General features: G+C 36.6%; 1 protein-coding gene and 2 pseudogenes across 1 annotated transcript; all 3 read left to right on the forward strand.

Annotated features, from left to right (window-relative positions):
* Positions 1-7,335: 7,335 nt before the first annotated feature.
* LOC109803822 (pentatricopeptide repeat-containing protein At4g16390, chloroplastic pseudogene) lies at positions 7,336-9,320 on the forward strand (annotated as a pseudogene).
* Positions 9,321-10,009: 689 nt separating this feature from the next.
* LOC109803217 (pentatricopeptide repeat-containing protein At4g16390, chloroplastic) lies at positions 10,010-13,768 on the forward strand. Its single transcript, XM_020364692.3, has one exon. It carries the CDS (start codon positions 10,423-10,425, stop codon positions 13,477-13,479), a length of 3,057 nt encoding a protein of 1,018 aa, XP_020220281.1. The 5' UTR covers positions 10,010-10,422; the 3' UTR covers positions 13,480-13,768.
* A 167-nt stretch (positions 13,769-13,935) lies between these two features.
* LOC109803188 (pentatricopeptide repeat-containing protein At4g16390, chloroplastic pseudogene) lies at positions 13,936-16,393 on the forward strand (annotated as a pseudogene).
* Positions 16,394-17,023: the final 630 nt, after the last annotated feature.

A 17,023-nucleotide genomic window follows, 5' to 3' on the forward strand; every position in this document is an offset into this window, starting at 1 on the left:
AACCACATGGAAACAGGCAAGAGTAAGCTAATATTTAAAAGAAATCAACATAATAAACAAAGAAATGGAACTATTATACTATCATCATACACAACTCAATATGTTTTAACATAGCATATATTACAACTTATCAACATAATACCACATGATAATCAATTAGAACAACACAATATTGCAAATCAACACAATTCAACATATCATTCAACTTTAAACAACATCATATCATGTCATATGCATCACACAACTCAATACACAATTGCATATGTATAACAAATCAACTATATGTATCGTCACATATTTCAACTAGGAAATCTTCTACAATATAAGTAAACAAACTAAGTGATTTGAAACAACCAAACCAACAACACAATCTTTTCAATCCAGCGAAATCAACAATCAATTTGGATAATAATCCACAACAACATGATTTCTCAAAATTTTCTAATTAAATTATGAAGTTTAATATTCTTGTCAAGGTAAAACAACTTAGGTGTGATTCTATCATGACATTAGCTAGCATAACTAAGTAACCTATATAGGATTAGCTCACCAACTATCTTCCAAATATTACACCCTTCCGATATTTAGTTAGGGATTTTGGCCTCCGACCTTGTACTTTACTCTAACTTGGTCGTTTTGTACACGTATGCCTCAACTTTACTCACATATAGATCAACAACGATTGCTTGTAGTTGGTATACCTCGACCTTATCCACATACTACATCAACAAAGGTCGTAGAAGAGACTCAAATATCCACTTTAAGAATAACACAATATCCTCACAATGGGATATGCAATTTTAAAAATGACATTTCCTTTAATCCCAAGTCAATCAACACAACTTCAACACCATGTCTTAAGCATTCTCAACACAATTACTCAACTGAACAACATACAACTCAACTTAAATTTTAGCCATTTAATCATATATTTACATTATATGCACTACACCAAGATATAAAGACTCAACATCATGCATCAATATATGATATATAATAGATTCAATTAATCTATTCATATTCACCACTTAAGCATTCAAACAACAAGTGTTCACAAGAAAGTTCATGCTCGACACCATTTGCCTTGTGCTTGGTGCCATTGTGATAAGAAGCCCCTACCTCTCCCACACCCAACGTCATTCAACCTATGCTTGTCGTGGATGAGGTGAGGAACCCCCAGGCACTCGCACCTACCATGGCAAAGTCACCCCAAACCTTGTTTTGGGTAAAGAATCTTTGTTTAACTCACGGTCGTCGCCATTCAATTGGTGCCCAACGTCAATTCAAGTATAAATGATTCTCTCTCATTATGCCTGATGTCATTCAACTTAACGCTTAGCGTAATCAAGTTAGAGACAATTCTTTTTCTTCACGTCCGATGCTATCAATCTTACGCCCGATGCGAGTAAGACAAAGAGTCCTGATTTAGGCCACACTCGACGCCATGAAAGCATGTCTGATGCAATGATGAGTTTTAGACTCACGAATTTGGCTCAAACTACTTGAAATCCAAAAAATCCCAGGCATGTAATGTAATATATCACACTTATACATCATCAACAACTTGTTGTACACCAAATTCACAACATGCAACAACCAAATGCTAAAATCATCCAAAATCATTTTCAACATGCTTCAAACATTCCAAACTCAACTTTTCCATGATACAATCCAAAAATCAACTAATGCTACCACATTTGATGACAATCAAGTAACACACAACTCATACAACTCATCAAGAACAAGTTTCTGACTCTTCCACTACTACAATTTAAATAATCTAAGTCACTCAATCTAAGATGGTTTACTAAAAAACGATGTAGAATAAGACGCGGTGACATTTTTGTAAATAAAAGGAACCTAATCTATGATGGTTTAGACAATAATTATAGTAGAATAGCTTACACACACATATCTACGATGGTTTATTGTAAAACTGACTTAGATGATAAGTGATCTACGATGATTTTTTGTAAAATCGACTTAGATGATAAGTGATCTACGACGATTTTTGTTTAAAACTGACTTAGATGGAGACCCAAAATTAACGCGCACGTTCTCTCTCAATTCATGCACGCCCTTCAGTCTCTCACCCACAACCTCATGTTCTCTCTCAGTTCTCTCTACATTCTCACAAGCTCTCAATGTCTCGTGCAACCATCGTGTTCTCGTGCGCAACCACTCAACGATGGCCCTCTGAGAACTCTCAACCTCTCACGCGCAACCTCTCACTAAAGTGACGGTGGCCGAAGGTGTTTTGAATGGATGGGGTCGAAGAAACGAGTGAGGCCAAAGGTGTTTCCCTTTGCAGTCGTGAAGGAACGAAAAGGTATTTCATTCATGGCTCGTTTGCAGATAGATTGGGCATTGGGGTTTATATATTCATGGCTTGTTTTTTTTATAGGAACACAATAACGAGTGAGAAATTTGAAGATCTTTGTGAAGACATTTGGGAAAAATCATTTTCATGTGTGAAAGAGGTGGTTGAGCATTCCAGCCTGTCATTGAAATAGATATATGCAGTGGAGTTGATTGGAGGTGCTAAGAGTGCCAAAATTACAGGTTTGAATAATCTTTTTTCCTTTGACAATTCTTTTAGAAGTGTGCACTTAGGGAAGATTGGGATTAGATTTTGTTGTGTTGTACGATAGTTATGCATATGTATTCATATATAGGATGTGTGACAGGCTTCGGACTGAAGCTGGTTTGAAGGAGCCAAGGAGGTAACTCGTTGATAGGGAAGAGGCTAGTGTTAGTGTTTTGAAATTGACTTAGATGGATGTATACATCTAAGATGGTTTTCATAAAATCGACTTAGATGAACACATACATCTAAGTTGTTTTTGTATACCTGACGTAGATATGTTTATTCATCTACGTTGCCCTCATCTAAGTCAATTTTAGAACTAATGTAGAAATGGAAAAATAACCAACTTAGAATACAATCCTTCTAGTAGTGTTCTTACCTTGAACTCAAAGGAAACCATGGAAGAAGGAAGAAGAAAAAGGATGAGCTCTGAGTAACTCTGAAGCTTTACACCAAACTCAAATTCTTGGCTCCATTAACTTTGAATCACCGACAAGCAACTCAAATAAGAGCGCTTAAGACTCATGGGACTAGAGAAAAAAAGAAAAAAAGTTTAGAATTTCAGAGTTTTTTTCCTCTAGTTTATCTCTTTAAAATTCTTAAGAATAAACTTATAAAGCTCAATTTTTAAAATTTTTTTTATATATTCTCCTAGGATCAAATTAGATCTTTATCCAAAGAAACACCCTAAACAACTAAAACTTATAAGAAATCTCTTAATTTTATATTTTCTCAATATAAAAATAACAATAAACATAACAATGTATATTTAATAAAATCAACAATTTACTAAAACGTAAAATATTACAAAATTACTTAAAGGTAAATTTTTTCAAAACTCGAAAGTTTGGAAGCACAAAATGCATTTACTAGTTATTATAAAAAATCATTTTCTTTTGCAAAAAAAATCACATCATTCACAAAAAAAAAATAAAAAATCATGTCAACGCTTATCACTCTGCTAGTATTTTAACAACGAAAGGATATAAATCATCAAAATGTTAAAGTTTAGGGACATAATTCATGGGAAGAATTACTCGGAGACAATATTCACTGAAATGTGAAAGTTTGGGACACAAACTGCAATGAATCCTAAAAATTAAAATATAAAACATAAAATAAAATGTCTAGAAAATACTTCAAATTATAAAATATGCGTAATTAATTTAAATAAAATTTTAAAAAAACTGCAATTTAAATTATTCGATTCTTTAATTTTATATTCAATACACTCTACTTTATCAATTATGAATACTTTTTATAATTTTAATTTTTTTTTTATTTTTAAATATTTTTCTTTTAATTTAAATTTTCAGTTTTATTTAAATTTTAACATACGCATGCAAATCAACACAACTATTTAGGGGATTTAAATTGAGAATTTTGGTTTCCACTGTTAAGGAAATTGAAGGGAAGATAAATAAGTTTATAACATTAACTAAATTATCGCGAGAGTTCGTGTTCAAGTGTTGCCAATAAAAAAGCTTTGTCCCATTAAATGTTCATCCAATTCAACCTTTCCTTTTTAATATATATTTTTTTTAGAGTTAATCACATATACACTGTCAGTGTAAAACTTTTTTACACTTGCAACTAATTATATCTTTTAATTGTACCATGTCATTGTAAACAATGGTGACATAATACAATTAAATGATATAATTGATTGCCAGTATAAAAAAATTTTATACTGACAATATATAAGTGATTAACTCTATCTTTTATAAGCCATCCAATTCAACTTGAATCATCATCAAAACTAAAACAGCTTTTGATACAAGTTTGTTAAAAAAAAAAAATTATTTGCACATAATATTTTAGATAACAAGCTACTTATCAGATTTGGTTAGTTCCCATTCCATCTGGTCAGTTAACTAATAAAGTAGAAATGCAACAACTGAAGCATCAAAAAAATATAAAATGTTGCAGTGAAAATGGGTAATTGAACAATTGGAAAAAAACAAAGGACCTATAATACGTGCTCCATTATAACTACCAGGGTAATTCATTACTAACAAGGGTCCCAAAAATAAACTCATACTATCATTGTGTCCAAGTAACAACCCAAGCAACAAGGAACAGAACAGAGAAGATTTAAAAGACTTGCTTAGAATGTTTCTTTAATATAATTTACATCAAAGAGACAAAAAAATTACATAGCTAAATTGGAACTCTCAATTCTCAAAATATAAATATTCGTGCAACTACCCTCTTTTGTTTGAGTTACAGCAGCTTGGAATGCTTTGTCTACACTGTTTAAGTGTCAGCTAGGTGTGAGTTATTCTCATTCTGGTTCACATTACCAAGATAAAGTAACAAAACAGGTGATAAATTAGGTGAGACCCTTAAACCACAGGTGACCAAAGCCAAAGTCATAGATCCAATTCAAGCTCCTGAAAACATGTAGAAAAGGAGTAAACATGTGGATTAACTTCTTATAAAGGATCAAATTAATGAGGTTACATTTGTTCTCTAAATTACCCCATCAGATATAAGTTAAATCTCACCAAGCTTTAACTTTGAAAATTTCATATATGATGCCAATTATTTAATTAATAGACTTCAAATTGTCTTCAAGTTCGACACACAATGCAAATATGTCACTGATATAATTTATAAAAAAAAAATAACGTTAATACTAAATGAAATATACTTTGAGAATCAGTATGGTAATGAATACCATAACAATACAAACAAATAAGAAGTTTGATACCACATTGACAAATCTGTATTTCTGCAGGCATCTCTAAGTCAAATTACAAGTAATTCATCAGATTTCCCATCAAACTTGATAAAGTGGAGAACGCAAAATACCTTAAGTTGAGACATAAAATATTTAAAAGCAATTTGTAAATAGAAATTACCTTTGCAAGTTATGTAGTCAGATTTGGTTTGAGGTTTGACTAATGCGATCCAAGAGTGTCAATGTTTTTCAAATTGACATGTTATTTCCAGGATGGAAAGCTCAAAGGCCGTCATAAACATATTCAATTAAAGAGTTAATGCATTGATATCGCAAGAAAACCATCCTATTGGCTATTTGTTATTACCTCATCTTTTATCTTAATTTCCCGTTGTTACTGCAAAGTTGCACATGGAATGCATGCAGTATGCTTCTATTATTTCATGATATGGTCCTGCCAATTAACCCAGCATCATCTTCTGCATCCATGATAATATATCCATGAATCGCATGACATAACCAAAATCTTTGATTCATGTAGTCTCTTACAGAAGAGCCAGATTCATTTGATAGTTAATGTAGCACTTTGACATTGTAGGAGCAACAGATACTAAATCAAATGTTTCTCCAAAGTTAATGGCACAATATAATTTGAATACATTATCCACTATTCCAATATATGAATCTGTTTACAAGCAGAAGCAATTCCACGTCCGTGAAGGATGTAAGACCTTCTATGAATTGAAAGAATAGTGTTGATAACGTAAGATATTAACAAATTCAAACATGAATTATTCATGAATTGGATTATGAAGCATGCATTTAGAACACAATAATCAGAAAGAAAAAAAAATAGAGCATATTTTTGGAAAGAACCATATCTTACTTTCTATAATGCTTTGAACATCAAGAATTTGGAGTAGGATCTTTGTCTTAACTCTTTCTCAAGATCGATGAGATAAATGATGATTTGGTACTTGATTTCATTTGTCATATGTCCTGAGACACATATTTAAGAGAAAGGGCTCGGGCCTACTTTTTCATGAAAAGTCACAATGGTTCTACTTCTACCCATCACGAATTCATATAAATAGCTTACACAATTCAAATGCCCTCGTGTGATTTTCAATATCTATTGATCACAAAAATGGATAGAACATGTTAATACCATTCAACCAATTTTGAAATAAATTAATGGAAGTCCATCACTTTAGCAAACAATTTTTGTAAGACCCAGTAGCTAGGGAATGTATATTTCTATTGGGACTCTCCAATCTTTGTATTCTGGCAAGGAAGACTGTCTGAACCAAACACACTGGCCAGGGGGCAAAATGTGAATTCAAAACCAAACCTCAGCAGACTTTTACTGGAATGGAAATAGAATCTTGGTAAAGTAAGGAGCTCTAAGTGATGGGAGATGTTGCACTTGAACATTATCATCTAGCAAGTTAAACTAGTCCACAATGGATGGTAGCATACAAATATTTTTCACAAATATGTCAGATTGTGACCAAAGGGACATGGTATTTTTGCCATCTAGCCAATACATTTTGACGAAGTGTAATGATATTCATCGATGTAGGACTTGTTACACACTAGGTGCTTTTTAAACAAAAGGAAGATGCATCACATTCATATTTTGCTTACAGTTAAGAGCAAGAGACACCCTTTCCACCGAAGAAACTGGATTCCCTTCCCTTCACAAAGAAGGGCAGAAGATCTTAATAGCATACAAATATATCCATTCTCACACTCTTTACTTTTCCAGGATCACCCATCTCTCTCTTTCTCCACCTCACTCTCTTCTTCTCTCCGCATTTTTAATTTCCCACACAAACACCTTACCCTTCACTCCAAAACCTCTCTCCAAAACGCACATTCAGCGTCTGCATCGAAAAACCGCGTTTAGGTCAATCCCAACACCCCCAGAAGCAAACACCTCCGAGACAAATCCTCCACCGCCAGGCACGTTTACCTCACCACCCTCACCGAGTCACTGAACACGTGCGCTCCCATCGCGCAACACGTGTCCACAATCCTGAACGATCTCTGAGACAATGTTTAACAACGAGACGCTGTGTTCATTCTCGATAAGATGGTGAACTCAAAAACCGCACCTTTCGTTCTCAGACACTTCCTGGAGAAGATTAAACCCAATAAAGACAAAGAGGTGGTTTTCTACAACGTGACCCTCAAGTCGTTCCGGAAATGCAGGGATTTCGAAGCTGCAGAGAACCTGTTCGATGAAATACTTCAGAGAGGGGTCAAGCCTGATAACATTGCATTTTCAACTTTGATAAGATCCAAGCTTCGGGTGTGAGCCCGACCCATCACGTGCTCGGCTATGGTCTATGCTTATACACGTACCAATAATGTTGACATGGCTTTGAGCTTGTATGAACGCGCCAAGGCTGAGAATTGGAGCCTTGATGTAGTGACATTCTCTGTGTTGATTAAGATGCATGGTGTGTTGGGGAACTATGATGAGAGCTTGAGAATCTTCCAAGAAATGAAGGTTCTTGGTGTGAAGCCTAATGTAGCGACTTATAACACTGTGTTGGGTGGCTTGTTTAAAGCTAAGAAGCCCTGGCAGGGCAAGGATATATATAAAGAGATGATAAGTAATGGGGTTTCGCCAGATTTTAGAACCTATGCAACTCTTTTGCGAATCTATGCAGGAGCACAATATAATGAGGATTGAGGATGCTATGGGTGTTTATAAGGAAATGAAGGGGAATGGAATTGATTTGAGTTTAGATCATTATAACAGGCTCTTAGATATGTGTGCTGATGCTGGTTGCATAGATGAAGCTGTTGAAACTTTTGAAGACATGAAAAGTTCTGGGACTTGCCAGCCAAACAACAGCTTGTCATTTTCATCGTTAATCACAGTATATTCCTGCAGTGGAAAGGTTTCGGAAGCAGAAGGAATGTTGAATGAGATGATGCAATGTGGATTTTAGCCTACTCTTTTTGTTCTGACATCACTTGTTCAGTGCTATGGGAAAGCTAAGTGAACTGATGATGTTGTGAGGATTTTCAAGCAACTTGTGGATTCGGGCATTGTTCCGGATGTTTGCTTCTGTTGTTGTCTTGTGAATGTTATGATTCAAGCGCCAAAAGAAGACCTTGGTAAGCTAATAGATTGCATTGAGAAGGCTAATGCAAGGCTTGGATCTGTTGTAAGATATTTGGTGGAAGAGCAGGGTGGTGATGGAGATTTTAGAAAGGAAACATCAGAACTTCTTAATTCAATTGATGTTAAAGTAAAGAAGCCCTTGTGCAATTGTCTAATTGATCTTTGTGTCAGCCTGAATGTGCCGAACAAAGCATGTGAACTTCTGGACCTAGGACACGCTTGAGATATATACAAATATACAATCTAGATCTCAAACTCAGTGGTCGTTTCAATTGAAGGAGCTCTCGATTGGAGCTGCTATGACTGCGTTACATGTTTGGATAAATGACTTGTCTGAGGCATTGGAATCAGGGGAGGACCTTCCACCACTACTCAGAATTAATACTGGGCAGAGAAAACACAAGTATTCTGACAGAGGTTTGGCTTATGTATTTGAATCACGTTTGAGGGAATTGAATGCTACATTCCATGAGGCTCCGGATAAGGCTGGCTGGTTTTTGGTTACAAAGGATGCAGCCAAATCATGGCTGGAGTCTGGGGATGCAACCGAATCAATTGCTAACTTGAACTCTTTGGTTTCAGGCGGTTCAACAGTGGCCCTTCCGTATCAATGGCTTTGTTTTAAGATCTATGTTTCATTTTATGTTATTTTTATTCATTTTCCTATTCCTTTTGTGACAATTTTGTATTAGTAGATTCAACATATGTATGTATGTATATGGGTTTGTGGGGGCGTTATAAAATTCCAGTTATCTTAATAGAGTAAATGAAGACATGATACTAGTATCTAGTGTAGTGGCTAGATTTCTTTGCAGCTGTTCCACGGTCTAGGGAGATGCATATTTTTTGTATCATGGCCTTAATTTTCCTTTTTCTTTGTTATATGTTTCTGTTTAATTATGTTGCCAATTGCCATCATCTGTCAAATAAAACCCAAATATTTCAACCCAGCCGTCATCTCTAAGCTTCCATTTTAATAATATATCCATATATGATTATGACACGCTATACTTGAAATTTTTGATACAGATGTCTTGCAGCCTCTTTTAGCTGAGCCTGATGCATTTGATTTTTACTGTTAGACTTCAGGGTGTTGGAGGAGCAATAGGTACAGTATCAAATGTTTCACCTCTTATGTTGAGGGCACAACATAAATACGGTTTTCAAGAAATTTGATCATGTACTGTCTAATATGTATACCGAGCCATTTCCATACGGAAACAGTCCTATAAAGGAGGAGGATAGACAGGACAGCTGATCTTTTTCTTTGTATACATTATAGATTTTTAATTATTAAAAATCTTATCAATTATTTTCTAACTTGTTACATCCAAGTAAATATACAAAATTGAAAGAACATTTCAAATCCTGTCGTATCTCACCTTTCATTACATACCTGATACCTGTAATATAATGAATTATTATCAGTTTAGAAATATAAACCTTTAATACATAAAAAATAAAATAAAATAATGATATGCTATTCTAGAGCTATCCTAGTTTGCAACAATGCTAAAATAGAATACACCAAATCTATCAATATAAAAAAGAATGATACACTTCATTTTCTGGTTCGGAACCTTTGTATATTCATCATATGCAGCAAGTGTTAATCAACGAATCTGTTATAGGAAAAATGTAACATCTGACCATGTTGCTTTAACTTCATATCTTCATGAAACCTTCTAGCTTTGACTTGAGTTGGCGATTTTGGTCAGCTTTATTTTTATTTAGCGGCACCAGTGTAATATACATACATCAGACGTATCATCCATAGACATATGCATTCATTGTAACTTTCCTAGAATGGTGCTGAATTTTTGTGAATGATTAGCGGCATTCCAGTGAAATCAGTTTGGTAATAAATTTCTACCCATACCTTAAAAAGAAGCACCACCCGTAACAAGGATTTCAATTCTTCACAGTAAATCATTCCTTTCCAATTTGTTTTCTAATCCAACAAATTGTGAAGAATATATCATTTTAGTTACTAAACATACAGAGAGAGGGAAAATGTCTCAGCCTTACCCTCTTTGCAATAATTCCCCATCTTTTTCTTTCCATTGTCGCAAACCCTTCACCATCACCACTTCTCATTCCAAAACCCTTCTCCACGCCTCACGCTTCTCCTTCCAAGTGTTCAACACTATACCCCATGCAAAACTCGACGACCCAGATGCAAATTCTTCGTCTTCCACCAAAACCTCCATCTGGGTCAACCCCAGAAGCCCCAGAGGCAAACGCCTTTGGAAAATTTCCCCTAATGCCAGGTCATCATTTCTCAACAAACTCACCAAGTCTCTGGATTCCTGCAACCCCACCGAGAAACACGTCTCTGAAATCCTCAACGTTTTAGGGGACAAAGTTTTCGAACGCGACGCCGTGTTTATTCTCAATGCCATGGTGAATCCCGATACTGCACTCCTCGCTCTAAAGTACTTCCAGCAGAAGATTAGCCACGTTAAGCACGTTGTTCTTTACAACGTTACCCTGAAGCTGTTTAGGGCGGTTAGGGATTTCGAAGGAGCAGAGAAGCTGTTTGATGAAATGCTTCAAAAAGGGGTCGACCCTGATATCATTACATTTTCAACCATGATTAGCGCTGCTTCGCTGTGTTCGTTGCCACATAAGGCTACGGAGTGGTTTGAGAAAATGCCCTCCTTTGGGGTTGAACTTGAATCCAATGACATTGCAGCCTCCTTTATGATTCATGCTTATGCGCTTAGTGGTAATGCTGATATGGCTTTTAAACTGTATGATCGTGCAAAAGCAGAGAAATGGCGGGTTGAAACTGAGGCTTTCTCAGCATTAATTAAGATGTGTGGGATATTGGAGAATTTTGATGGATGTTTAAGTGTTTACAATGATATGAAGGTTCTTGATGTCAAGCCTAACTTGGCAACTTACAACGTTCTGTTGTATGCCATGGGGAGAGGCAAGAGGGCCCGAGATGCCAAGGCTATATTTGAGGAGATGATAAATAATGGATTTTCACCAACTTGGCCTACCTATGGAGCTCTTTTACAAGCCTATTGTAAAGCACGGTTCCGTGACAAAGCGCTGGGAGTTTACAAGGAAATGAAGGAAAAGGGAATGAATTTGGATGTAGTTCTTTATAACTTGCTTTTTGACATGTATGTTGATGTTGGCTGCATGGATGAAGCTCTAGAAATCTTTGAAGACATGAAGAGTTCGGGAACTTGCCAGCCAGATAATTTTACATACTCCTGCTTGATCAACATGTACAGTTCTCATCTCAAACACACCGAGTCTTTGGAGTCGTCCAATCCATGGGAGCAACACGTCTCCATGATCTTGAAGGATGTAGGGGACAAGGTTTCGGAAGGAGATGTGATATTTATTCTTAAAAGGATGGTGGATCCCAACACTGCATCCTTTGTTCTTAGATACTTACTGGACAAGATTAAATTCAGTAGAGATAAGGAGGTGATTTTTTACAATGTGACCCTGAATTTGTTTAGGAAGTCTAGGGATTTTGAAGGAGCAAAGAAGTTGTTTGATGAAATGCTTCAAAGAGGGATCAAACCTAATAACATTACATTTTCAACTATTGTTAATTGTGCTAGTGCGTCTGGTTTGCCCAATATGGCTGTGGAGTGGATTGAAAAGATGTCTGGCTTTGGGTGTGAACCTGATGGCACCACATGCTCATCGATGGTATATGCTTATGCACGCACTAATAATGCTGATAAGGCTCAGAATCTATATGATCGTGCAAAGGCAGAGAAATGGTGCCTTGATGTGGTACCATTCTCAACATTGATTAAGATGTATGCCATGTCAAGAAACTATGATAAATGCTTGAAACTTTACCGAGAAATGAAGGTTCTGGGTGTGAAGCCTAATGTGGCAACGTATAACACTCTGTTGGGTGCCATGTTGAGAGCTAAGAATCACAAACAGGCCAAGACTATATATAAAGAGATGAAAAGTAATGGAGTGCCACCAGATTTTATAACATATGCATCTCTTTTGGAAGTCTATATTAGAGCACAACGCAGTGAAGATGCTTTTGGTGTTTATAAGGAAATGAAGGGGAGTGGAGTGGATATGACTGCAGATCTTTATAACAAGCTTTTAGCTATGTGTGTTGATGTTGGCCACATAGATAAAGCTGTTGAAATTTTTGATGAAATGAAAAGTTCTAGGACTTGCCAGCCTGACAGTTGGACATTTTCATCCTTGGTTACCATATATTCCCGCAGTGGGAAAGTTTCGGAGGCGGAAGGGATATTGAACGAAATGATCCATTCTGGATGTCAACCTAATATTTTTGTTCTGACATCGCTTGTCCAATGCTATGGAAAAGCTAAGCGAACTGATGATGTTGTGAAGATATTTAATCGACTTGTGGAATTGGGCATTGTTCCAAATGATCAATTCTGTTGTTGTCTTCTAAATGTTCTGACTCAAACACCAAAAGAAGAGCTTGGTAAGGTAACAGGTTGCATTGAGAAGGCTAATACTAAGCTTGGGACGGTAGTAAGATATTTGTTGAAAGAGCAGGAGGGTGATGGAGACTTTAGAAAGGACACAATAGAACTTTTAAATTCAATTGATGCTGAAGTAAAGAAGCCTTTATGCAATTGTTTAATTGATCTTTGTGTCAGCCTGAATGTGCTTGAAAGGGCATGTGACCTTCTGGACCTAGGACACACGCTTGAGATATATACAAATATACAATCTAGATCTCAAACTCAGTGGTCTTTGCATTTGAAGGAGCTCTCAATTGGAGCTGCTATGACTGCGTTACATGTTTGGATAAATGATGACTTGTCTAAGGCATTGGAATCAGGAGAAGACCTTCCACCACTACTTGGAATTAATACTGGGCAGGGAAAACGAAATCTCAAGTATTCAAACAAACGCTTGGCTAGTGTAATTGAATCACATTTGAAGGAACTCAATGCTCCATTTCATGAGGCTGATCCTGGCTGGTTTTTGGTTACAAAGACAGCAGCCAAATCATGGCTAGAGTCAAGGGGTTCAACCAAATCAGTTGCTGGTTTGAACTCTCTGGTTTTAGGTGTTCCAACAATGGCCCTTTAGTATCGATGGTGTTAATTTGGGAACGATGTGCCATGTTATTTTTTTTTTTTTGGCATTTTTCTATTCCTTTTGTCTTTGTGGAAATTTTGTATTAGCATGTTCTTGTGAGGAAGAAAAGTGGGAACACGTGATTTTAGTATTATTTTCAATATTAATTTAATTTTAATATTGTATTGAAACCATTGAAAAGCTCTGTTAACCGGAACAAGATCTTCTCCATTTTTTTTCATTTCTTTCATTACTAAGCTTTTGGAAAAATAAATGAAACGAAGATGATACACTTTTTATCTTCTTATATATAGTAACTTATAAAATAAAAGTTTATAATTTAATCTATTTTTATTATGTTTAATATGTATTTTACTATTTATTTAATACATTTTTTAAAAAAAAAAGTAAAACTAAAATTGAAAACGGAATCCAATTTACTCGACACTCGACACTCGACAGTCTCAGAGTGTGGGAAAGAAAATGGCTCAGTCTTGCCTACTCTGCTCTTCTTCTTCTTCCTTTTCTGCTCCTCCTTCTCTTCCTCCTCCTCCTCCTCCTCCTCCTCCTTCCTTTCATTACCACAAACCCATCACCATAACTTTCACCACTTCTTCATTCTCCTCTCATTCTTCCCGTCATCTCAAACTTCCTATCTTTCCTTCCTCCCATCCTCTACCCAAAACCCTTCTCCAAGCCACCAACACTCCTCCACAAGAAGCAAAACTCCACGACCCACATGCAAAGTCTCAATCTTTCTCCAAAACTTCCATCTGGGTCAACCCCAAAAGCTCCAGAGCCAAGCAAAAACACCTTTACGACAATTCCCACCATGCCAGGTCATTGTCTCTCACCAAACTCGCCAAGTCTCTCGACTCCTGCAATCCCACCGGGGAACACGTTTCGCAAATCCTCAAAGTCTTGGGTGACAACATTTTAGAATCTTACGCCATCATTATTCTCGATTCCATGGTCAACCCCTACACTGCACTCCTCGCTGTGAAATACTTCCAGCAAAAGATCAAACCCGCTAGGCACGTTGTTCTCTACAACGTTACCCTCAAGCTGTTTAGGGGGACCAGGGATTTCCATGGAGCAGAGAAGCTGTTTGATGAAATGCTTCAAAGAGGGGTCACCCCTAATCTCATCACATTTTCAACCATGATTAGCTGTGCTTCTGTCTGTTCTTTGCCGCATAAGGCTGTGAAGTTGTTTGAGATGATGCCCTCTTTCGGGTGTGAACCGGATGGCAATGTGTCCTCATCTATGATATATGCTTATGCAAGAACTGGTAATGCTGACATGGCTTTGAAACTCTATGGTCGTGCAAAGGCAGAGAAATGGCACGTTGATACCGCGGTGTTCTCGGGGTTGATTAAGATGTATGGGATGTCAGGGAATTATGATAGATGCTTGGATGTTTTCAATGATATGAAGGTTCTTGGCGCCAAGCCGAACTTGGTGACATATAATGCTCTGTTGTATGCCATGGCGAGAGCTAAGAGGGCTAGGGATGCTAAGGCTCTATATGAGGAGATGATAAGTAATGGATTGTCACCAAACTGGCCTACCTATGCAGCTCTCTTACAAGCCTATTGTAGAGCACGGTTTAGCAGAGACGCGATGAGAGTTTATAAGGAAATGAAGGAGAAAGGAATGGATATAGATGTAATTCTTTATAACATGATTTTTGACATGTGTGCAAATGTTGGCTGTGTGGACGAAGCTGTTAAAATTGTAAAAGACATGAAAAGTTCCGGTAATTGCCGGCCTGACAGATTTACGTATGCATCGTTGATCAACATGTACTCCAGCATTGGGAAAATTTCAGAGACAGAAGCCCTGTTCAATGAAATGGTGGCATCTGGATTTGAGCCTAATATTGTAATTTTGACATCGGTTGCCCATTGCTATGGAAAAGCCAAGAGAGCTGATGATGTTGTAAAGGTATTTAATCAGCTCATGGATTTAGGCATCAGTCCTGATGATCGCTTCTGTGATTGTCTTTTGTATGCAATGACCCAAATACCAAAAGAAGAATATGGTAAGCTAGCAGGTTGCATTGAGAAGGCTAATCCAAAGCTTGGGTCGGTGTTAAGATATTTGATGGTAAAGCATGAGGGTGATGGAGATTTTAGAAAGGAGGCATCAGAGCTTTTTAATTCAACTGTTGTTGATGTAAAGAAGTCCATGTGCAATTGTTTGATTGATCTTTGTGTCAACCTGGATGTGCCAGACAGAGCTCGGGTCCTTTTGGACCTGGGGCTGACTCTTGAGATATACACAGATATACAGTCCAGGTCTCAAAGTAAGTGGTCTCTGCATCTAAAGAGGCTCTCAGTTGGAGCTGCTCTGACTGCCCTAAGTGTTTGGATAAATGACTTGTCTAAGGCTTTGGAATTAGGGGAAGAGCTTCCACCACTACTTGGAATTAACACTGGGAGTGGGAAACACAAATCTTCAGATAAAGTTCTGCCTACTGTGTTTGAATCATATCTGAAGGAACTTAAAGCTCCATTCTATAAGGCTACTGATAGTAAGACTGGCTGGTTTTTGACCACCAGTGAAGCGGTCACATCATGGCTGCAGTCTAGGGGTTCAACTGAAATAGGTGCTGCTTTGAACTCCAAGGATATAGGTGTTCCAACAGTGGCTCTTCTCCATTGATATTGTTATTTTACTTTTAGGCAATTTTGTACCATCTAGACCCTATGCATTTTTTTTTACCGTGGGAGAAAATTTTGGTATAAGCAGTTTCAGATAATTTGTTTTATTTTGGATGTCTTACATTGTGAATGAGAGCATGGTTCTCATATCTAGAAAGCATAAATGTTAGTAATAAGTTCTTGTAGTTCTAGTAGTGTTGTAGTGTTGTTGATCGAATAAGTGGATATTGGATTTGACAGTGCTCCTCTTTTTATGGAAAGGCTGATGTGGCACATGTCTCTATTTTGTTATTGTCAAACAAAATCTGATACCTTCTGTTCTAAACTAAGAGGAGGCTTAGACTGCCTGGATCTATATGCTCAAATTGAGGATTGCAAATTTAGGGGACGGTAGAGATCTACAAAGTGAGGAGAACAACCTAGCAATTTTTTCTTTATATTTATTATGGTACAAAAAATAGAGACAGGGATTAGTTCTACGGTATGAGTTAAGTTTCATATTCCTTTTCGTCTGTTTCAATTTCCTAGAGCGCGGTAAACAACTGAGAAGAAGCAGGTGAATTATATGCCTTCGGTTTTCTTTTCATGTTTACCAAAAAACTTGGGAAAGAAAAATAAAAGAAAATAAACATTCAGAGGCAAGGCTAAGGTTGACCTTCATATTGAATATAATGGTTGACTTTATTTTGTCAAATTTTTTTAACTAAGTGGGATTGACTTTGACTCATTTATGCTTTGAATTTGTGCTATTATTATTATTATAATTATTTGCTTGGTTCACAAAAAATTGGTAAAATTAAAGTAAAAAGGGCTTTTGACTTTTGTTAAGAGAATACTTTAGTAGTAATGTGCTTGCAACTTCAAGTCCTAGCTGGACCTGGAGTGCTTGT

This window comes from Cajanus cajan, chromosome 1 (genome assembly GCF_000230855.2).
Source record: "Cajanus cajan strain Asha chromosome 1, NIPB_CcT2T_4, whole genome shotgun sequence".
Lineage (NCBI taxonomy): Eukaryota > Viridiplantae > Streptophyta > Magnoliopsida > Fabales > Fabaceae > Cajanus > Cajanus cajan.